Source organism: Pelecanus crispus, chromosome 6 (genome assembly GCF_030463565.1).
Source record: "Pelecanus crispus isolate bPelCri1 chromosome 6, bPelCri1.pri, whole genome shotgun sequence".
NCBI lineage: Eukaryota > Metazoa > Chordata > Aves > Pelecaniformes > Pelecanidae > Pelecanus > Pelecanus crispus.
The window spans coordinates 69,384,841-69,405,693 of record NC_134648.1 but is presented as its reverse complement, the minus strand read 5'-3'; the positions used below and the strand labels follow the sequence as shown (position 1 = coordinate 69,405,693).

Sequence of the window (20,853 nt, the reverse complement as noted above, 5' to 3'; positions counted from 1 at the left end):
GAAGGAAAGCCGCAAGGACCGAAATGAGAGAAGCTCTGAGAAGATGAAGGATTCCCCAGCTGAGCTTGACTGAAACTCCACGAGGGGACGAGAGCCGCATCAAAACTGCCGCTGCAGAGACGACACCTCATCCGGCGTCTCTGGCTGGAGGCGCGAGCACGTGCGCTCGGCTCCCTCGGGGAGGCCGAAGTCCACTCTGAGCAGCGAGTTAGCACTGTTAGCTCTGTGCGTTGCTTAAGCCATCAAAACAGGATTTAAATGAAGCTTAAGCAATGCCCGGGGTCCTGCAGAGACTTTCTGTCCTCTGATCAGAAGCCTTCAGCGGAGCTAAGAAGGAAGGTCCATTGGGTAAGGGCAAAAGCCAGGCAGAGATTTTAGGGGGAGATGAAGGGGAAAAAATAGATTAACTGGGGGAAAGATAGAAGGGGAAGAAGCCAAGGCTTCGTTTTGCCAGCGAGATGCCTGATTTCTCCCATGCTCCTGCTCTCCGGAATGATGAAACGAGGCGCTCAAGGGATGGGGCAAGGAGGGAATTACAGCAAGGAACAGCCGATCAAACGCGTGTTGCTCTCCTGTCAGTGTGCCAAGTGCCGCATTTACTCTCGCTTTTATTTTTGCGGACCGCTCAGCCGATGCCGGCTGCGCTATCAGCCAGAGCCAGCGCACAATTAAGCCTTTCTGCAGGAATTTGCAGGATGAGCCGTTCCCACAACGTGTCAGTAGGTGGCAAAAAGCTACAACCCTTTGTGCTAAGCAAGAAATAAATATTTTTCCTACTCCTGCAAGAACAGGAGGTATCTGGGCAGCTCCGTCCCATCGGTGGAGGTGGATTGTGTCTTCCCTGGGCCAGAGATCCCTGCACCAGCACTGCTGGGAGGGAGGGGACATCCCAGAAAGAGCAACATCCCAGATTGGGAGCAGGTAAAGAGGCTCAGAAGAGAAGCAGGAGCTGCCTCCCTCCTCCTAATTCATCAGGGGACTGTTGTGCCGTCTCTTGACCTTGCTCAGGAATTGTTTAAAGAAAGCTGGAATCCGTAAGGGTTTAATCGCTGTTTCCAGCATTGGAAAACAACAGGTTTAGGGCTGTGCTATCACTGCAGTCTGAGGATACCTAGTTAGACAAACCAAAATGTGCCATGGTTGCTATTTTTCAAGCCGACGATAATACTTTAATCTTCATGTACAGCCTGAAAGGGAGCTGCTCAAGTCAATGTTCTTGGGCACTTTTTTCTCATGGCTTTGTGTAAGCAGATTGAAGCAATCCCAGTTGCCTGTCACACACCTTCCAGTGAGCCAGGGCAGATAAAGGGTTTAATAAGGTTAGTGGATATATGCCAGTGCCTTTGATGGTGGGGTTTTTTTCTGCTTTTTGAATGTGTGCCTGTGTTGGGGAAGGGAGGATGTTGCGTGATGCTGAAAACTTGCATTCCTGAGGAGGTCAAATATCTGAGCACCAGGTGGGACAGAGCCCAGGAAGGTTAGAAAATCATGTTAATCCAGACTACTTGATGGGATCCAGTTACAGCATGGCTTTGTTCAACTTTATTTACCTAACGCCTCTCTTTACTAAGTGTAAGTAAATCGTTTTTCTGCTCAGGAACAATAACAGAGATATTGCAGCAATCCTAGATGCAAGATCTCTGAAATACCTTCCTGCCTTTTTAAATACAGGGGTATTTAAACGTTCATGGACGTTTCTTCTTGTAAGTTCTACGTTTAATTGCTAATGATTTTGCCAGACATTAACCACTGGTGCTGACTTTGCCCAGCTCGGTTGTCTGCTTCAGGCTGAGCATTATCATTTTGTTTTAACATTTCAGCAAAACCAGTTCAGCTAAATCCTGAGCTGGAGGAACTTGGGTTGCTCTGGCTGTGTTCATACCATCAACAAAAACATCCTATAGCCATTTCACTGGGAAGATCAAAAGTCCTTGTGCTTTGGGGCAGAGATCTATTTGACCTATATGTCCCATTTCTCCAGGGCTGTGCCATTTGCTGATGCCCATAGCCACATCATTAACTGCCTAAAATCTCCATGCTTTGTGATTTTTGGTGAAAACTGAGATCATGAATTCTCTGAAGGTGCTGCATCTGGGCTGAACAGCCTCTGCTTCAGCACAGCTCCTATGGGGAGGCACATTTAACCTGCAGGGTGGGTCCAGCCTTGCGTCAAAGCTGGGTGGCTGGTGTGAGATAGCCACAGAAACACCTTTTTAGCCAGCAGGAGAGAGGCTTCACAGCCCTTAGGTAGCCATAATTAGGTCAGACAAATCCCACTCTACTTCTCTGCTCTGAAAGCTTCCCTCTTGGCTCTTCCTCCTCTGACGGTGCATTGCTCCATGTCCTGGTTTCAGCTGGGATAGAGTTAATTTTCTTCCTAGTAGCCAGCATAGTGCAGTGTTTTGGATTTAGGATGAGAAGAATGTTGATAACACGCTGATGTTTTAGTTGTTGCTGAGTACTGCTTATCCCAGTCAAGGACTTTTCAGCTTCCCATGCTCTGCCAGGTACACAAGAAACTGGGAGGGGGCACAGCCGGAGTAGTTGATCCAAACTGACCAGAGGGCTATTCCATACCATATGACGTCATGCTCAGTATAGAAACTGGGGGGAGCTGGCTGGGGGGCAGCGATCGCTGCTTGGGAGCTGTCTGGGTATTGGTTGGCAGGTGGTGAGCAATTGCATTGTGCATCACTTCCTTTGTATATTATTATTATTATTACTATTTTCTCTTCTGCTCCTGCCCTATTAAACTGCCTTTATCTCAATCCATGGGTTTTACTTTTTTTTCTCCGATTCTTTCCCCCATCCCACCGGGGGAGGGAGGGTGAGCGAGCAGCTCTGTGGTGCTTAGTTGCCAGCTGGGGTTAAATCATGACACTCCGCACCACCAAAATCAAACCCGTGCAGGTTTCCTCATCATTATCCCTTAAAACTCATCCCACATCTGTGCCTGCCAGCCGGGATGCAGCAGTGCTGCAGGCTCTCCTCCCCGGGGAGGCACGCTGGGGTCAAGGCGAGGGGCTCTGCTAAAGCACAGGCACTCGATTCCGTGGTGCGTGACTGGGATTGAAGCTGTGTGTGCTCAGCTACACTGAGCAGCAAGTTTCATCCTCTCCATAGTTGGCTGTAATGACTCAGCCTTCAAGTGATGAGCTCATATCGAGCGTTTGGAATCAGGAGCTCTTCAGAGGAAAACAGCTCTGTAAAGTCTTCCTTGCTGAGTTGCAGCACATGCAACTGGGTTGTGGTGGGGTTTTTTTTCCCATCTTCTGTAATTTGTAGAAAAGTCTAAGTTCCACCTTTAGTGATAGAGAAAACATTTTCATTTCCAGCCTCTGGAAAGGATGTTAGAAAACATAAGAGGAGGATAAGTTGCCATCTGCCTCTCCACAGGTTATGATGAATTAATACAATTGAGAGCAGCACAGTCAAACAATTTTGAGCACCAGAAGTAGAAAGTGGGTTTGCTGGTTTTATCGCCTCCATAAGAGCAAATTTTGCACACTGTGAATTGATAAATTAATGCTCAGAGTCTCTTCTCTGCACAGTCTGTGATATGGATCGACTGGTCCACACACTCTTCTCCGTGGGCAGCACTCTTCCCCAATGCTGGCAACATGATTATTGGAAAACTAATCAGCTCTATCTGAGATAAATTGCATTTCCACCAATTATAGCTTAATTGTTGACAGATGGGAACACAGAAGGGAGATGTGTCACATCATTAAGAGCACAGGTGTATAGACAAGTGCCAGATTAATTGTTCCAGCCCATTAAATCATTGACCTTTTCAGCATACCCTCAACGTCGAATTCAAAGCTCTCACGATATTTCCAGCTCACACACGATGACCATGTTTATCAGCAACGTTCTCAGGGGCGTTTTTAAAACACACAGGCTCCAGACATGGACTCATTAGCCACAAGCAGTTCTCCTTTCTCTTTAAAATCGGTTCTCTTCTTCCTCCTTCTCGGTGTTGGGGTTTGGTTTCCTGGCTTTTCAGTGAAATCACGCATGGTGTGTGGGCTTTCTCCAAAGAGTAGTTTTCTCCATGAAGCATGTAGTCATGCTGTAATGGGCTATACATTTACGGATGTCAAAAAGAGAGAGAGGTGAAGTCAGGACAGAGAAGCTCAGTGCTGGGCAGCTGTGCTGGAGCCTCCAGCTTTGATCTGGGGCTTTGGCTGTGATTTCCAGCTCCTGCTCTGCCTGGGATTTTCAATAAAGCCTGAGAGAGACAAATAGCTAAATACTGTTGAAACTGAGTCAGCCATGGGTGTCTAATTCCCCTAAATATGTGTAAAAAATGTGTCCTCTGCTCTTTTTCTGGCTGTGTAATCCAGGAAACTGAGGATGCAGTGCAGACACATCCAAAACAGCTTTGTGGGAGGTACCGCAGGTTTGAGATCATGATGCAGGGCATGCCTCATCTACCCTGAGCCACCCAAACCCTGCGCTCTCCTGGATAATTGAGTACTGACTCCAGATCTAGTTATTCTGGGTGTCCTGCCTTGAAAAATGAGGATAAGATTTCCAGCTGAAGGAAATGAAAGTTGCTGTGATGATAATCATGTTTGTTACTCCTGGAGTCCCTGTCCTGTGCCAATGAGCTGATTTGGAGATGTGCTACCCTCTGGTAGGTTTTAGAAAGACCAAGTGGAAAGCAACCCAGGGAGACAAGCAGGAGGTATGAGGAAGAGTTAATGCCCTTCATCAGCTCTGCAACTTCAAACAGAGGTAAAATTGATGCCGGGAATCAGGCAGGTCTTTTTCCCAGGGCCAGGGCTGGTGGTGGGCTCTCTCCCTCCCTTGTGTAGCACCAGTCCCCCACATACCCAGTTTGTCACAATAATATCACTATGTGTAACTGAAATCCCGGGGAATCATTTTATATATGTGCTTGAATGACTTTCTGTGTTCCACGACGATGATGCATCTTTACTGCGGTGGCCTTTACAGCCCTAGAAAGACAATCAGATAGGAGACAGGAGAACTGGATGAAGTTCTCTCTTAGATAACAAATGGTTTTATGAGGAAAAGCAGATAATTTTATGAAAAAATACAGTTTAGGAGAGATGGAAACTGCATGGATCTCTTTGATAGATCTGGTACCCGTTATATAACTGTATTTTTCAGTATAGTTGGAAGTGTCAGGTTGCAACAGGACCGCTTGTTCAAGTTCTTGGTGGATGCAGCAGCCTTGACCAACACAACCGGGGTATGGGTCTGCAGGACATGCTGGTGATCCCTCAGTTTCCACCACTCACTGCACAGCGCTAAACCCTGGACAGAGAAGGCAAGTGAATGAAAGCCAGCTTTTTCAGAAGATTATCCATAAAACTGGAGGTTAGTACTGAAGAAAGTACATGTATTTCTGTGTTCAGGGCAGGGAAGGAGAGGAAATTCCGAAAAAATGTCAAAAAAGAATTTTATAAGTGCCAGAATATTTATTTTAAAGATTTCCTAAACAAATCATTTTACCTTGCATTTTGAACTGGGTTTTTGTGGTTTAGAAAAGGATATAAAGTTAAAAACAAGTTAAAAAGAAAGGTTGAGTAACCCAAAGGCAAGTGAAACATTTCATTTAGGTTGGAACTTAATATTTGGGGTTAATCCAGAATATTTTCCAGCTTCTGCTTGTTTTTTTTGCCAACTTCCTCCTCCCTCTACCCCCACTTCATTGTTGCTCGGTCCAAGCCATTTTTTCCCCAGATATTTTGATTCAGCCACATAAACCAAGCAGTCATTATTCACTCCACATCAGTGATCTCCTCATTTCCAGCTCTCCTTTCCACTGGCCCATACTCCCAGAAATGCCGCTTACTGCGAACATTGTGTCTCCACCCTCAGTCCATCCGCCCCGGGGGGTTTCAGCCCCACCAAAGCTGGGGCTTGTTTCTTCAGCACGTCAACCCTCACCCCAAGCCATACCACTAGAAATCCTTATCAAAGAAGTCATCGAAGAGAGAAATTCTCTCTGTCTTGGTTCTCACAAGTGTAGGCTTGTGGTAAATCTTCTCTTCCCTTTCCCACTCCTCAGAGCCCGTGCTGGAGGTGTCCCAGAACAGATCCCTCGTCCGTGACTCCCTGCAGAACCACAGGTCAACCTTCCTGCTCTTGCCTGTAGAAAGTTCAGACCCATCATGTTGCCTGGGGAGTCCTCTACCCCATGTGTTTCCTTGGGAAGAAGAAAAAAAAAGTATCATTATTTTGTGGAGCTGCATGCCCAGTCCCTTAGAGTTTAGCTGGAAATGGCTATGGGCAGCTGGAGGCATGTAAAGAAGATCCTGAGAGATCCCTGTAAGACCAGCCCCCATATTCGGGACTGGGCAGGGTAAGGTACAAAATACTCAGGATTGTATTTGGTGAAATTATAGAATCTGGCAAGAGGCAGTATGGTTTTATGCTCAAGCAGAAGAGAGCTGAGGCCAACACAAGGGAGTAGGAGCAGCCAAGACTGTTCCCCTTTCTCCTGGTGAAAGTCCACTGGCAGACAAGTTTTTCACTGATTTAAGCATTTTTTACCCTCAGTGATACATTTCCAGCCTGTGCCGAAGGTTGGCACATGCAAGCAAAGCAGAACAGGGCTCGTGTCTTGGAGACGTCAGTACGAAGTGGCAGCTGAGACCCGCTTCGATTTCCCCTTCGTTGGGGACAATAAGGTCACCTTGTGTGCCCTGGCATCTCCAACCCCCCAGCTGCTCCCCCAGCCTGCATCAACCAGTGCCCCAAAGCTTAGATCGGAGTCACGGCCAAATCCAAAGCACCACAGGTCAGCCCTCCAGATTTATGCTACGTCCATCCCTGCTGCTCGCCCATCCTCGAGGCATGCGGGGGGATGAAAAGCCCCTGCTCAGTGTTTGCTGGCATCGCTGGCGTGTGGACCGTGCCGTGCTCCCTCCTGCGCTACGGTGTGGGCTGCAGCAGGGAGACATGCCCAAGAGAGGCTGAGATCTGTTGCTGTTAAATGAATTTCACCTGATGCGTTTTCACATCAGACATTGAAAGTAACACAGAGCCACGGCTGGAAATTGTCTAACTGGGAACATCTCACCTTAATTACACATCACCCAGAGCGATGCAAATCTGTGGTGGAAATTGCCTGGCTCTGGGCACTGGGAAGCAGTTTCCATATAAAACTGAACCTAAAAAGTGAGTAGCCTCAGTGACTGTAACATTTACCCCATGGTCATTTAAGGATGGCAGGAGTCCAGAGGCTACACCATGCATATGAATGCAACATATTGGTGGACTATGCAATGATGAAGCCAGCAGCAGATCTCTGGCAGCTGTTGCTTAAGCAGCTCATTCTCCATTTCCTTCTCCTGGTGGGCCCAGTTCCAGCTTCCCAATGTGCCCAAGAGTGCTCTGCCAGAGAAGACTTACTGCAAGGTTCAACATCCCAAAATGTATGTGGGTACCCTCCTTCAGTCCTTCATGCATGCCAAGGGGGAAAGGCTGACTGTTCTCCCAAAAAACAGTCTCACCAGGTCCCTGAAAATAACCAGCGATCTCCAATCATCCAGGTTTCCCTTTTGCTGCAAGGGAACATCACACTTCCTTTCTCCAGAGCAGAAAAATTTGAGATGTAACCAACCTGGTGCAGTAGAAGAGCTCTTCTGAAGCCTACCCTGCTTGACCCCAGCTGAAGATTTGAGCGGGTTGTTTGTACCATGTGCCGTGGTATATTTTGCCAGGGAGCCACACAGTTGTGTACCCACTGATGACTGCGGCGACCAGCAGTTCAGCCCTGCGCTCCCTCCAGGAAGGGACCAGCTCCGGGCCTGCACGGGGCAATCGCTGGGTTAGCCTGGGGCTGGGGCTTGGCTTCAGCTCCCCAGCTGAGGATGGATGCATGTTGTGGTGGAGACTCTGCCAGTGTAACTCGTATCTTGTGCTTGAAGGAAAGCTGGCAGGGCACGTTTTAATCGGCAGCTGCCAGCCCTGCCCGAGTGACCACTGTGATATTGTCACAGCCTACGTCCACCTGAGCATGGCCCAGGCTCGGGCAGGAGGTGTCCAGTGCTGGGGCAGAGGGCAAGGGGCAAAACCTCTTCGAAGGCTTGATCTTCAGGCAGTCATTTTCCATTTTTTTTTTTCTCCTTCACCCCTTTGGCCATCATGTTGGTGGAGCTTCCAAGGTTCCCCCCAGCCCGTGTACTTTCACCTATGCAGCGGTCTATATGCTCATCTCCTGGGATGTTTTTGCCCAATGGACTCCCTGCCTCTCCAAGGACACGGGACCCCAGGGACACCCTCTGTCCTTGCACTCAGTTTGCCGTGCAGGGGACATGTGGGACAAGCTGAGACTCTTCTGCCGGCGGAAACCTGCTCCTGAAGGGGCCCGGCCCTGGGGACTTCGCTTTTATGCCCCTATGGCTATTCCATGGCTCTTAATTCACCTCTACTCAGGTCTGTTTGGATGCTATCAGAGAAGCAGCCCAGAGACCTGTGTCCCGCTCTGAGGCATCCCAACACTTCTGCCTTACGACCACATGTCACTGCTTTCCCCACCCCCTCCAATCTTTTGAACTTGCACCTTGTCACAGCAGGAGATGGAGCAGTGGAAGTAGCTTCCATAGGGAAACTTCCTCGATGACATTTAAGAGGCTGGTGAGTTTTACATCTCCTTGGAAAATTACTCTACTTACCACAGTCGTCTCCATGAAAATGCTGATTGTGCTCAGCAGGGACGAGGTCTCGGCTTTCGGCGCTGTTGTCCCTCTGGAGAGTGTCAAGGACTTTCTTCGGGCTGAATTCCTTGATTTTTTGTTTATTGATTTTTGCCTCCCTGTGGAGATTTCGCTTCAGCTCTGCCTGGGTTTGCAAACGAGTTGTCAACACAAGCAGCAGATGAGCAGACACGTTTTAACAGCTCAAAGCGGCATATCATTAGGGGGCTGGCACTGAAAATAATTACGCAGCTGAGCAGTTTAACCAGGGCAAATGGTATTTGCCAAACTGGGTATGTGACAGACTACAACCGGGACAGAGATTTTCTGGTTTCGCCATCGGCCACGGCCAAATGAGGCCAAAGCGTTGCAAAAATCAGAAGTAATTACTGATCATGGGGACCCCGGGGATGCTCCCCACCTTGCCTTTGCCTAAACCACCAGGAAAGCTTCATTTGCTCTTCCCAGCAACAGGCTTTAAGCCTCTGGGTCCATGGGAGAGACACCAGGGATGGGCAGACCCCCGTCAGAGAGGGGAAGCCCCAGCCTCTCCCCAAATCCATCTCAGCATTACCTCTCGGCGCCTGCGGGTCAAGTCCAGCATCTGCAGCTTGTGCAAGTGCTGCCGCCTGCCAGGGAGGTGTCTCGGGCTTTGCCCCCTCTTCTCCAGAGCCTACAAGTTGTTTAAAAACATAAATAAATACACCTGCATCTTCTGAAAGAGAAAGGAACAGCCACCAGCTCACAAATCCACGCCCGGCCCCTTGGGCGCTCCCTGGATAAAGGCAGCGAGCGTCTCCCTGCGTAGCCAGCTTGCAGCAATTTATCACAGATTTCCACTGCGCTTGCAGTTTATCTCACAGCTTTGGGGCATGGTGGAAAAAAAATCTTCATTAAAACAATGTACACATGCTTCTGCCCTCCCCGAGGTGTTACTGCTTTGAGTCGGCTGTCCAAGATAATCTCATGATCCGAAGGGAGGAACCACTTTTGCATGTTAGGGGTTGCAAGGGGTGTTTACGGCACACAGCGCTTGCAACCCTCTCCCTGCCGACTGCAAGTGGTGGGTGTTCGAGTTGCTCAGCCATTTAAAAAAGTGGTCCTCAAACCTTTAGCCTCAGAAATATTTAAGGTCCTCGCTCAGCAGGTCCGCCTCATGCAGGGAACTGTCATGCTGGAGAGTCAAAAACTTTCCTCTTATTTTATATCCTTTCACCCACACATCGGTGTTTCAGCCGGTTCCTGGGCTTAGCCAGGGATGGGAACACAGCCGGTGTAAACTACCAGCTTCTGCTCTTCAGCTCTTTGAGGCGCCTGAACCACGAGGGAAAGGAGCCTGCAGCCAGCAACGACCTGGGCACAGGGCTCAACCCATGCACTTACCTTTGGTTTTGGGCTTGCAGCCACTTCCTGCTGACTCCAGGGCTTTGCAGGAGCGATTGCTTGCAGAGGGCCAGCGGGTTCAAGCCTCTACAAGTCCAATATTTATAATATTCAGCATTGCTTGTTCCACACAATGATAAAACCTGATATGAAACTACCTTGATGTTTTTCCAGCTCCAATTCTGGCCTGGCTGCTTGGGATACAGGAAGGAGATTGGCATCTCTAGCAGATGCTCAGGGAGATGAACATCTCCTTAGGTGCTTTGGGAGTGGACAAAACTGGGGGAATCTCCCGCATTAGAGTCAAAGCAGCAAAAACCCAGTTTGACATTAGTTTCATCCCTGTAGGTATTTCTCTATGAGCCTCAGCAGTGCCCAGGGCTCCAGCCAAGACCAGAGTGAAGAAAAACCCCAGGCCAGATTGCTTCATGTTGAAGCTGAAGCATGGAGAGGTATCATAATTTAATATAAAGTCTCCTAGCAGGTCATCCAAGGGCAGATCCCAGATACCTGAGACCCAGAGCACCATTCCTTCCGTCCAACCAGTATCTTTTAGGTTGGCCTGAGTACGACCTTTCTCTGCAGGATTGTGCATGCTACAAACTGCAAGTGGGCAGAGACTTGCTTTACAGTCTGCCCTAAGCATGGGTTTTTATCTTAAGGACCTAAGTTGTCTCCTTAAATTGTGCCAAGCTACTACATGATACTGGGTCATTTCATGGCTTGATATTGCCAGTGTCCCCCTCCTAGGATGGGAGCTCAGTACAGCTTCCATAAAAATTAAGGGGAGCATCATCAAGGACTTGTTGTTCAGCCTGGAGAAGAGGAGGCTGAGGAGAGACCTTATTGCTCTCTGCAGCTGCCTGACAGGAGGGGGTAGGGAGGTGGGTGTTGGTCTCTTCTCCCAAGTAGTTAGCGATAAGACAAGAGGAAATGGGGTCAATCTCCGTCAGGGGAGGTTTAGATTGGATATTAGGAAAAATTTCTTCATGGAAAGAGTGGTCAAGCATTGGAACAGGCTGCCCAGAGAGGTGCTGGAATCCCCATCCCTGGAAGTGTTCAAAAAACGGGCAGAGGTGGCACTTTGGGACATGGTTTAGTGGGCATGGTGGTGCTGGGTTGATGGTTGGACTGATGATCTTAGAGGTCCTTTCCAACCTTAATGATTCCTGGTTTTACTTTCATTAAAAAAATAACCCAGCCACCAAGCCAGCAAACATGAAATGATTCCTCTCCCCTTAATTGGTTTAGTGGTGGACTTGGTAGTGTTAGGTTAATGGTTGGACTGGATGATCTTAAAGGTCTTTTCCAACCTAAATGATTCTATGATTGTATGACTTCATCAGTAAGACCTGACTTACACTTTATGTGGGGCATCATTAACCTCCTGGATATGAACTGGAGTGTCCTCTAAACTGTGACATGCCTCCGGCTGTCTGCACTGAACCGCTGCCAAAGCCTGAGCTGTAATTTTGAGGCATCCTGTAAGTCTAAGCATCCAATAGCGCAGGACGGAAATAGTCAGCAGCATCTTGTAAAGGAGGCAGCCCTCGTCAGCCCCAAACACCAAGCTCACACGTCTTTCAGCATCAAAAAAAAAAAAACCAAAACCCAAAACAACCCACAAAACTGAATATGAAACTGAAAAAATGGCACTAGATGGCAGCATGTGACGCCACAAACTGCGGGCCCGGCTGTGCATCACTCCCAGATGCCACCAAGGCAGCCAGCGCGGGGTGGCTGAAGGCAGACGAGCTCCCGCATCTATCGCTCATCTTGCTGCGCCTGGCGGGGAAGCCGAGTTTCAGGCTTTCGGCTGAAGTTGTGTCGCAGGCTGGAAAATCAACTCTTTTCTTTCGTCTCTGTGAACCTCACGGGATTTTTCTCTGGAAATACTCCCTGACCAAAATCCTCTAAAAGTCCTTGAGAAGGCCACGTCATCCTGCTCTGCTGTCTTTGAAAATATTCCTGCAGGGAAAAGGGGTTTTGCTGGTGCTGTTTACACTTCCTAACAGCAATGGCAGAAGCACGGGGTAGGATTACGAGGGGTAGGATTACCAGTCATGTTGTCCTGCAAGGAGTATTATCAGTGTATTAATAATACATAAATACAGCTGTAACAGAAATAAGATCAGTGACTAAAAATTACATGCTGGTAGGAGATTTTTAAACGAGGCTGTGATTCCACATGACAGTTCACCGGGTGTAGCTGGGGTCATTCCAGGTGCTGCTGCCTCATTCTCCCACCAAATCCGGGGACACATTATTCAATAGTTGGTGGCCACCTGGGCTCTCTGAAGCCACCAGTCTCGGCCAGAGCCGCAGCCTGGGTTTCAACGGACCCCATCTGGTTCTTTATTCTATTAAAAAGACCTTAATCACAGCAAGGAAGGCTTGAGCAAAGGCCTCCCTGCTTCAGCGGGTTTGCTGTTGTGGGACATGCGCAGAGGGTTTGTCACCAAATTTGGGGAGAACGGAGATGGTCTCAGGGAGAAACAGGGGGGTCTCAGATCAGTGCAGGGAAGCGAGATGTTCACTCAAGGATTTTAATTGCAGTGGGTTACACAGGTGCCTGCCCAGCTGTGTAACCCAGGTGCTGGTGTAAGCCAGGGCAGTCCCAGGGCTGGCCCAAGCTGCCCCCAGTGCTGGGATGACCCAGCACCTACGGGAGTGCTACAAAGAACATGGTCAGTCAAGGAAAATACATCTCTTCCGCAGGTTAAACAGCCAAGAGGCACGTTTGCCTCCACTTGTCCCCAGCCACTGACTGCTGAGGGCTCCCTCCAGCCACCTAATTAGGCTGCTGATGTGCACCATGCAGCTGGGCTCTCTTAGAGGGGTCTTAGCAGCAGGTACAACATTTGCCCTTAATTTGCTGATTGAAAGTCCTGCCTAATGAGAGTGTGGGAGGCTTATTTCTAGCTTCCCCAAGCAGGACACTCTGCTGTACTCATGCTTGGAGGGGTCTGCTCAAGCTGTTCCCTTTCCCTGCCTGATTTATTCCTCTAAGCCCTGTTTGCTCTCAGTTTTGGAGCTCCCAGACCTGGGTCAAGCAGCAGAGAAGAAATGCAGCTGAAAGCTTCAGGCAGGGGCTCTGAAGGAGAAAGATCTGAGAAGCAACACAGGGGAGCTGCAGCTCTGGGGCATCCAGAGCAGGGCTGAGCCTGGTGTCCCCAGTGTCCCTCCCTAACCCTCTGTAGGCATGTAGGGAAGGTGGGAGAGCTCAGTCTTGGCCAAACACTGACAGCTTTGCATCTTAAACAGCAAGCAGGTAAGAGATGGGAAGTTGGAAGTACTGGCTGGTTTGGGAGGGTGTGGAGAAGTGATGAAAATGCAGGTGGAGTACAGAAAGCAGTGTGCTTCTCTGGGTCTGGGTTTTAAATAACCTGATTCACAGCAAGAATTGTACAGCCCCAGTAATGCAGCTCCAGCTTAGCCCTGTGAGCATGTGATGGCCTGAGCCTCACTCAGGTTTTATATTTTATAACGCATCAGTGCATAAAAATATCAGCACAGAAAATGCATCTGAAGGGCTTCTTGTAACTTTTTTTTTTAAATGAAATGGCAACTCTAACCCTTGTGCAGCATGGTACACTAGCAGTGTTTCCTTTCCTTTGCAGTAAATTATATGGATATAAATATATTTTTGGATCTTTAGTTATGTTGTGATAACTCTTGTGTGGGGAAAACCCCGATTGCCAGGTCAGGCAGAGTCATGGGTTTCAGGGCTTGGAGGAGAAAGGATCTGGGAAGTGCAGGAAGGGAAAAGGAAGGTCATGGAGGAGTGAACAAGGGTGGTTTTTGTTTGTTTGGGGAGGGTTTTTTTTATATCTAGATATAAATGTTGTGTCTCTTCTCCCAAGTAACTAGTGGTAGGATGAGAGGAAATGGCCTCAAGCTGCACCAGGGGAGGTTTAGATTGGATATTAGGAGAAATTTCTTCACGGAAAGAGTGGTCAGGCATTGGAACAGGCTGCCCAGAGAGGTGGTGGAGTCCACATCCCTGGAGGGGTTCAAAAAACAGGTAGACGTGGCACTTTGGGACATGGTTTAGTGGGCATGGGGGTGCTGGGTTGATGGTTGGACTGATGATCTTAGAGGTCCTTTCCAACCTTAATGATTCCTAGTTTTTACTTTCATCAAATAAAAAATCCAGCCACCAAGCCAGGAAACATGAAATGATTACTCTTCCCTTAATTGGTTTAGTGGTGGAGTTGGTAGTGTTAGGTTAATGGTTGGACTGGATGATCTTAAAGGTCTTTTCCAACCTAAATGATTCTATGAATCTATATACAGATGTGTGCATGTGCACATGCAAATACAGTGCTATTGAGGGGAGAAGGTGAAGGTATGTGTAGGAACATGGTGTGCATAATAATTCTTGAAACCTAAAATAATTGCTCTGCACTTTCACCAGCCCCTATTGCAAAGCACATCTGTCTGCTTTACCTGCCTCTCTGCCCCTAAGCTGATGCCAGACCTTGATGGGATATTTGGCCTGAAAAGCCACAACCAGACCCAAGTGATGCCAGCTGGATCCCTTCTGCAAAGGGCTCTGCCTTGGCCACAGCAGCCCCATGGGAGCACTAAGATTTGGCCACAGGTACCCAGGCACCACAAAGGAAAGTGGGTCATTAGAGGAGAGGTGGCCTCATGGCCAGTGCTGGGACACGTGTCCTCATTGGGTATCTCCATAGCACGCAAGGGCTGGCCAGTGAGGCACGACCCATGGAATCGGGCAGGAGGGCAAAGGTAGGGCTTCGCTGTGTTGGTTGCTCTTTGGCTGTTCTTGGAAGGTGAAGTCCTCTCCCTTGTGCTAATGAACAAAAAATAACCTCTCTGTGGTCAATGTACCTGCTCTGCTCCAGGTATCAAACTTGGGCTGGTGATAAAGCTCATCTAGGGATGATCATCTAGAGATAGGACCTCCTACTTGCATTGCTGTAGGATATTTGTTTCCCCCACCGTGCTGCTGTGACATGTGCCCGTGTCCCCAAGAAAGCCCACGTCAACGCATCAACTGGAGCAACTCATAGGGAGCTTTACAAATTCATCTTACTTGAGGTCTTCGAGGCGGATGCTGTTTAATGATGCTGGTTTCTCCCTTTTCCAGCACAGTGTTGAAAGAAAGGGGCCCTTAAAGATTAGAGAAGAAAAGGAAGAAGTTACTTTTGGGTGATCATCAACTGCTAGACTGTAGTCAGGAATAGTTTTCTGCCCTTGTTTCTTGGTTGGCATGTCCTACTAATGTCTCTCGGTATACCCCAGTAACACATGGTGTAAGTTATTCTATTAGCTGCAGAAAGCAATACCTGTACCTGTGGTTTCTAACAAACGTCTGCCACGTACCTCTGCTACTTCCCTCTACACCATCTCATGCATCCTATATGTGACAATAACCACCTTCCATGTCTCCTGTGGCCTCCCAGAGCATTTAAAATGCGGAACAGGTGGCAGTTTGGATCTGTCCTTGCTACTCAGTCCCTGAGACCTTATTATTATTGTTATTTTTTGGTGGAACTGAGAAACACCTCTGACGCTTTTACTGACCGCAGCAGAGCTGGGCTACAGCCAGCCAGTGGGTTCAGAAGTTGGTGGGTTATGGACAGAGAAGTGGTATGACCACAGACCCTCATCGTCTTTGGAAATCAGCCTGAAATAACGTGCTACACACCAGCGATCACCTGTTAGTCATGAAAGCAGTGCTTTCACTGAGGCCTGAATGTGGTCTGGACTCCGGTCTGTTCTGTGCTGGTGCTCTTCTGTGGATACCGCTGCCTCTTTTTTTGTTGTTGTTGTTGCACAAGTAACTACTTACACATGCAGCAAGTATTTCTTTTACAAAAGAGTTTCTCTATCCCACGTATTGTCCCCAAAACCTGTCTTGGTGCATTCAAGTGCCATTTCATACGTGGGGTTGAGCGAGGCGTTGCTGAGCAGCTCCTGCTCCCATGTGGTGGGAGCCCTGAGGTGGCTGCAGGGGAGGAGAGTTGGGGATAAAGTGCAGGAATTGCATTACAGTTGATGCCAAACTTAATGGTTATATTAAAAAGACAAATAATAATTTGGAGGTCACTTTATGCGGAACTTCAGTGGTCCCTTTAAATGAGCCCCATGGAAGATTACCGAGGCAGGGCTCTTGGAGAAGGGAGAGAGGAGGTGATGGAAGGGAGGGCACTGGGGTGTGGGAGGAGATGGTGACTCTATCAGATAAATGATTGCTGGGCTCTGCTGAGCACCGGCAATGATTAACCGCTGGGCAAAGCTGCAGCTGCTCTGCATATGCAGAAATGGGTGCCTGAAGTGAAAATTTCCAGTGCAGGCAGCTCCTCCGGAGACAGACTTCAGCTGCTGGGGAGCACATGCTGAAATAGCAGCTTGTAATAGCAAAAGGCAGGGGGGGGATTAAGTTATTGCCTCTCAATCTGCAGGACAAATTAGCGCCTAAAGAATTTCTAAGGGGGAAGTAAAATGTAAGGAGGTGGCTCATGGTGCTGGGAAGGTGGGACCTGGCACAGGCAAGGGGCTGGGGCTTGGGACAAGCTTGTTCTGGCAAGGTGTACGGCTTTGGGGAAGTTATTTCTACCTTATGAGATTTTTTTTTTTCTTTTAATATATTTAAATTATTCCTACCCATGCATGTGTCTTGTAGGAGATTTGCCCTTACCTTCTACAGACACAGAACTGGGAGCCAGGTGCTCGCTGTCCCCAAACCTGCTCGGTCCTGGGGCAGGGGGGTCCCTGGCACACCCCCGTGATGCTGCCGGGGGGGACAGCGGTGTCCCCCCCCCACAGCCACCACTGAGGGAGCACGGGGCCCAAGCTGCAGTCATTCTCGTGACTTTTATTTTTCACCCTTGCACTTTAGATTCTCGGCAAGGATCCTCCCCGCTGGAGGAAGCGGGATTTAACACAAGCCAAGATGAACCCTCATAAACCAAATAAAACCTATTCTCTTGAAGGCTTTGCTTATTTGGACAGCAGCTCAAGCTAATACATCGCTCCAGTACTCCTGAGCATCCTCTTTTTATTTCTGAAAATGAAAAGTAATAGAAAATGACATTTATTGAGGGAGTTTCAAAGTTTTTTATGGAAGTACACGTTTTACAAGAACTTGTTAAATACCCAGTGATGATAATTTTCCAGAACAGGAATGTTTGGTTGCTCCTGCTGTCATGAAGTACTTGAAAACCCCTGTTGTACAGCCAGACCTGATCTGTATTTGCTGCAGGACCTCTGGCTTCGGGAGCATCACTGCTATCGCACCAGAGGTTTATTTGCTTTCACCTTCTCCTGATGCCTCTTGGTGGATGATTTTGAAGGAAATATCCAGCCCCTGGTGAAGCAGCAGTGCTTAATGCTGTTTGGCATGTGTCAGAAATTCATTTGTGGAAATGGAAAAGAGGGGAGGGGGTGCTAGGGCTGCAGATCCTCCTTCTTCTGCGTTGCCCTTCCTCAAATCACGTTGGTGTTCATGGGGGTTTCTTCCTACGGTCACCTAACGTGGCTGTGGGAAGCTGTCTGCCACCATCCAGCTTGTTGTACGGAGCTACGCACCTGCTTTCAGATGGGTGCAAACCTCCCTCCTTGCCTCCGGGAAGGGTTTGGCTATGGATGGAGTCTAAACCCTGCTGTGAAAGGCTGCAGGAGAGGCTGTACGGTGCCACTCATAGAAAAACACGCAGAGCTACGCTATTTGCCTTCCTCTGCCTCTTGGCTTATGAAATTAGCCCTGTGCGAGACATGGCTATAATTTATTTTAATGTTGAATTTTACCTGCTGAGCACATTACCCAGAATCTAATTCTAATTAAGCTAATGATATCGATATGCCCAGTGGCAGCAGGTGAGCGGAACAGGTGTATAACCAGGAGTTACGGGGCTGCTGTAGAAGGGCTTGCTCGGATGCAGGCTGGTGTCACTGCATGCCAGGTCAATGCTGCGCAGTGGGGCTGTTCCCAGGGGGATGACCGGTGGGAGTAAGGAGCCTGGGATTTGGGCTCTGGTGACTGAGACGCTTTTCAAAACAGGCTGAGGGGGGTGGCAGGAAATGAGTTTTCCCAAAGCTAAAATGTCCTGGGAATGGCAAAAAGCTACTGATGCAGAATGGCACGTGCACAGACCTACACCCACCCCGCGCTGCAGCAAGCAAACCCATGGCCCCAGCTGATGCCCAGTGGGTCTCCGCCCTGCGCTTCGCAGTAATTCGTTGGTGACCCCCTTACCTGAAGAGGCTCTCCCATACCAGGTCTCCCGGAGAGGTGGAAGTTGCCAGTGAAATGTGGGTTTTCCCCACTCCGCTGCGGCCGGTGGATGCAGGCTGGGCTCTCCGGGCAAGCTGGAGAGCCAGAATGGGGTGGTGAGAGCAGGCAGGTCCTCCCCGCCATGCATTGGTGCCACCTTGGTCACCTTGGGGTGCACCTTGGAAGAGCCCAGGCCCATTTTGCAGAGCAGTGGCTTTGAAAGGAGAAGGAAAACCTCTCCCTGGACACGGAGGGACCCTTGCAAGCGACCGCGGTTCCTGGGGAGCTCGCTGCTGGGGCTGGGGCTGTCTCCCACAGACGTGCCCACACATCCTTCCCTGCTCGGTTAAACATTGACCTGGCCCCGGCCATTCCCCCGCAGGGACAAGAGGTGGCTGCTGCTGACGGAGGAGGGGAAAGCAGCTCGGGGAGCCAGCGCCAAGCCCTGGGGAAGCTTTGGGGTTTTTACCTACAAGTGATTTTTCAACTGGGGCACCACCTCAGCTGGTCACTGGCTGACCTGGAGGTATTTCTACAAGAAGCTCTTTTGCTAAATCTTCAGGTTTTGGAGGGAAATTCAATCCTCGGAGCACCAGAAGGGTTAAAACATCTCCCACCCTGCATTGGGGAAGCAGCCTGGGGACAGGGGCTGCCAGAGGAGCATCTTCCGCCTTTGCTCCTGCAGGCCAGTAGCACTGCTGGAAAAAAATGCGGCTTTAGCACAAACCCACCTGAAAACATCAGCCAAAGTGAGTCATGTTCTGCAGCTTTGGAGCTGCTGCAGGATATGGGCCAAGCGCAGCAGGATCGGTGCATAAGGGAAAGACCTACACATCTCTGTTTTGTGTCTTCCTTTCCATTCCCAAGGAGAATGAGGGGGTTCAGAGGGCACAGGTTCCTCGGAGCTCTAGGGAGTCAGTCGTTCATTTCCAAGGTGGAATGGTTGGAAAAATACGTAGGGAGGATTATTTATGCAACACGTTTAGTATTGCAGGGTGGGGTTTTTGGCAGGAATAGGGTTGCGGGAGGAGGTCGGAGCACCTGTGGGCTCTGCTGTGGAACACGTGGAAACCAGCAAACGCTGAGTGTGGGAGGGAGACCCCAACATGTGTCAGAGCCACGGTTCATTTAGCAGAAGGTCATCCCACTGGGATTTCTGGAACTATCCTGTATGTTTGGAGCAGTCGGGGCCTCTTTTGGCTTTTCTCTTGGGAGAGGAGTGCTGGGAGGAGGGTTCCGCAGGGAAATGAGGATCACTGCAGAGCCAAGTGTCCAGCACTCATGGCTGGTAGATCCACGGATAAACCACTCAGCTCCCCCTTGATGGAAACGGGGAGGTTTTGAGCTGCAAAATGCCACCAGCCAGGGGTGGCACCTCCCAGAAAAAATTATTCATCCCTGGAGTAGCCCAGCCAGTTCATGTTTCCAGCCGCAAAGCACCAACATCACTTGTGACTTTGGTTTACAATGTGACACACAGGGCATGAGGGAGCAGAGAAGCTTAGTCTGTAATATTTTTTTTCCCCCTTCTTTTTCAAATGAAAATATGAAATCAACACTCTGCATCCCTCCTGAGTTTCTCAATGCTTAATGTTTGTTTTTTTTTTTTTTTTCTTCCCTTTCCCACTCCCCTGCTGAGAACAGGTAATTCCTGTTAAGCAGCTTGGGAAGACTGTGGATTAAATGCAATGATGGATGTGTCGGAGCAGTGGAAAACCCCCATGGATGTTAAAGCTAGCGCCTGTCATGCTGTATCTGGGGGTTTCACCGGGGTGTGATGCTGTGGCACTGGCCCTGCTGAAATCCTCGCAGGGTCCCACTGCTCCCCGTGCTGCCAACCCCACTCTCTTGGCCGGGTTTCCCTCCCTGTCAGATGGGTTTCCCCCTCTGCCGTGCAGGACGGCACCACAGCCTGTTGCATGGTGATTTAGGGAAGGGGATTGCAAAGGGACAGACATACCTGGGGCTGACGCTGCTCCAAGCACTTCATCTGGCGGAGCTCTAGGTGAAGAGATGTTCCCTTTTGCATTTAAAGGTGATGCAGCATCCTTCCAACCGGTTCACGAGTGCTGGGCCCCACCTCCCCTGCTGCGGTACGGCTCTGTGGTACCCATGCCCAAGGATGTCAGCCTGACAGCACTGCTCAGCACCTTGATGCTGCATCAGTTAATGACTGGTATCTCCCAGCAAATCCTTAAAATCTCAGCATCTGTGTACTTCGGAGCGGTGCTTTGATCTCCACATGCCTTTACTTTGTAAAGCCAAGAGGGCCAAGAGCAGCAGCTGCGGGTTTGGGGCAGTGGGAGGAAGGCAGGCTGCAAAAAGATGCCCTTCCTGCAGGTTGCTGGGGCAAACCGAGAGCAAGCTTGCGGTTGAACTGGGTCCCAGAAGGGCCCAATGGTACTGCAAGAGGCTCCCAAATATTATCACTTCCAACTGCTGGCCCAAAATTACCCCTTCATGTCTTTACCTGGGCTCCCTGGACCGTGGTTGTGCAGGGTGTTGGGGTTTGCTGGGTGAGCCGTCCGTGTGTGGTGGTAGAGACCGTGGTTA

General features: G+C 49.4%; 1 protein-coding gene across 1 annotated transcript; it reads right to left on the bottom strand.

Moving 5' to 3' along the window:
• Positions 1-5,936: 5,936 nt before the first annotated feature.
• Positions 5,937-18,499, bottom strand: CCDC198 (coiled-coil domain containing 198). The gene is made up of 6 exons (XM_009478489.1): positions 18,283-18,499; positions 15,118-15,194; positions 10,059-10,145; positions 9,250-9,348; positions 8,655-8,820; positions 5,937-6,181 (listed from the first exon to the last, which is right to left on the bottom strand). Exons 1-6 carry the CDS (start codon positions 18,497-18,499, stop codon positions 5,937-5,939), a joined length of 891 nt encoding a protein of 296 aa, XP_009476764.1.
• Positions 18,500-20,853: the final 2,354 nt, after the last annotated feature.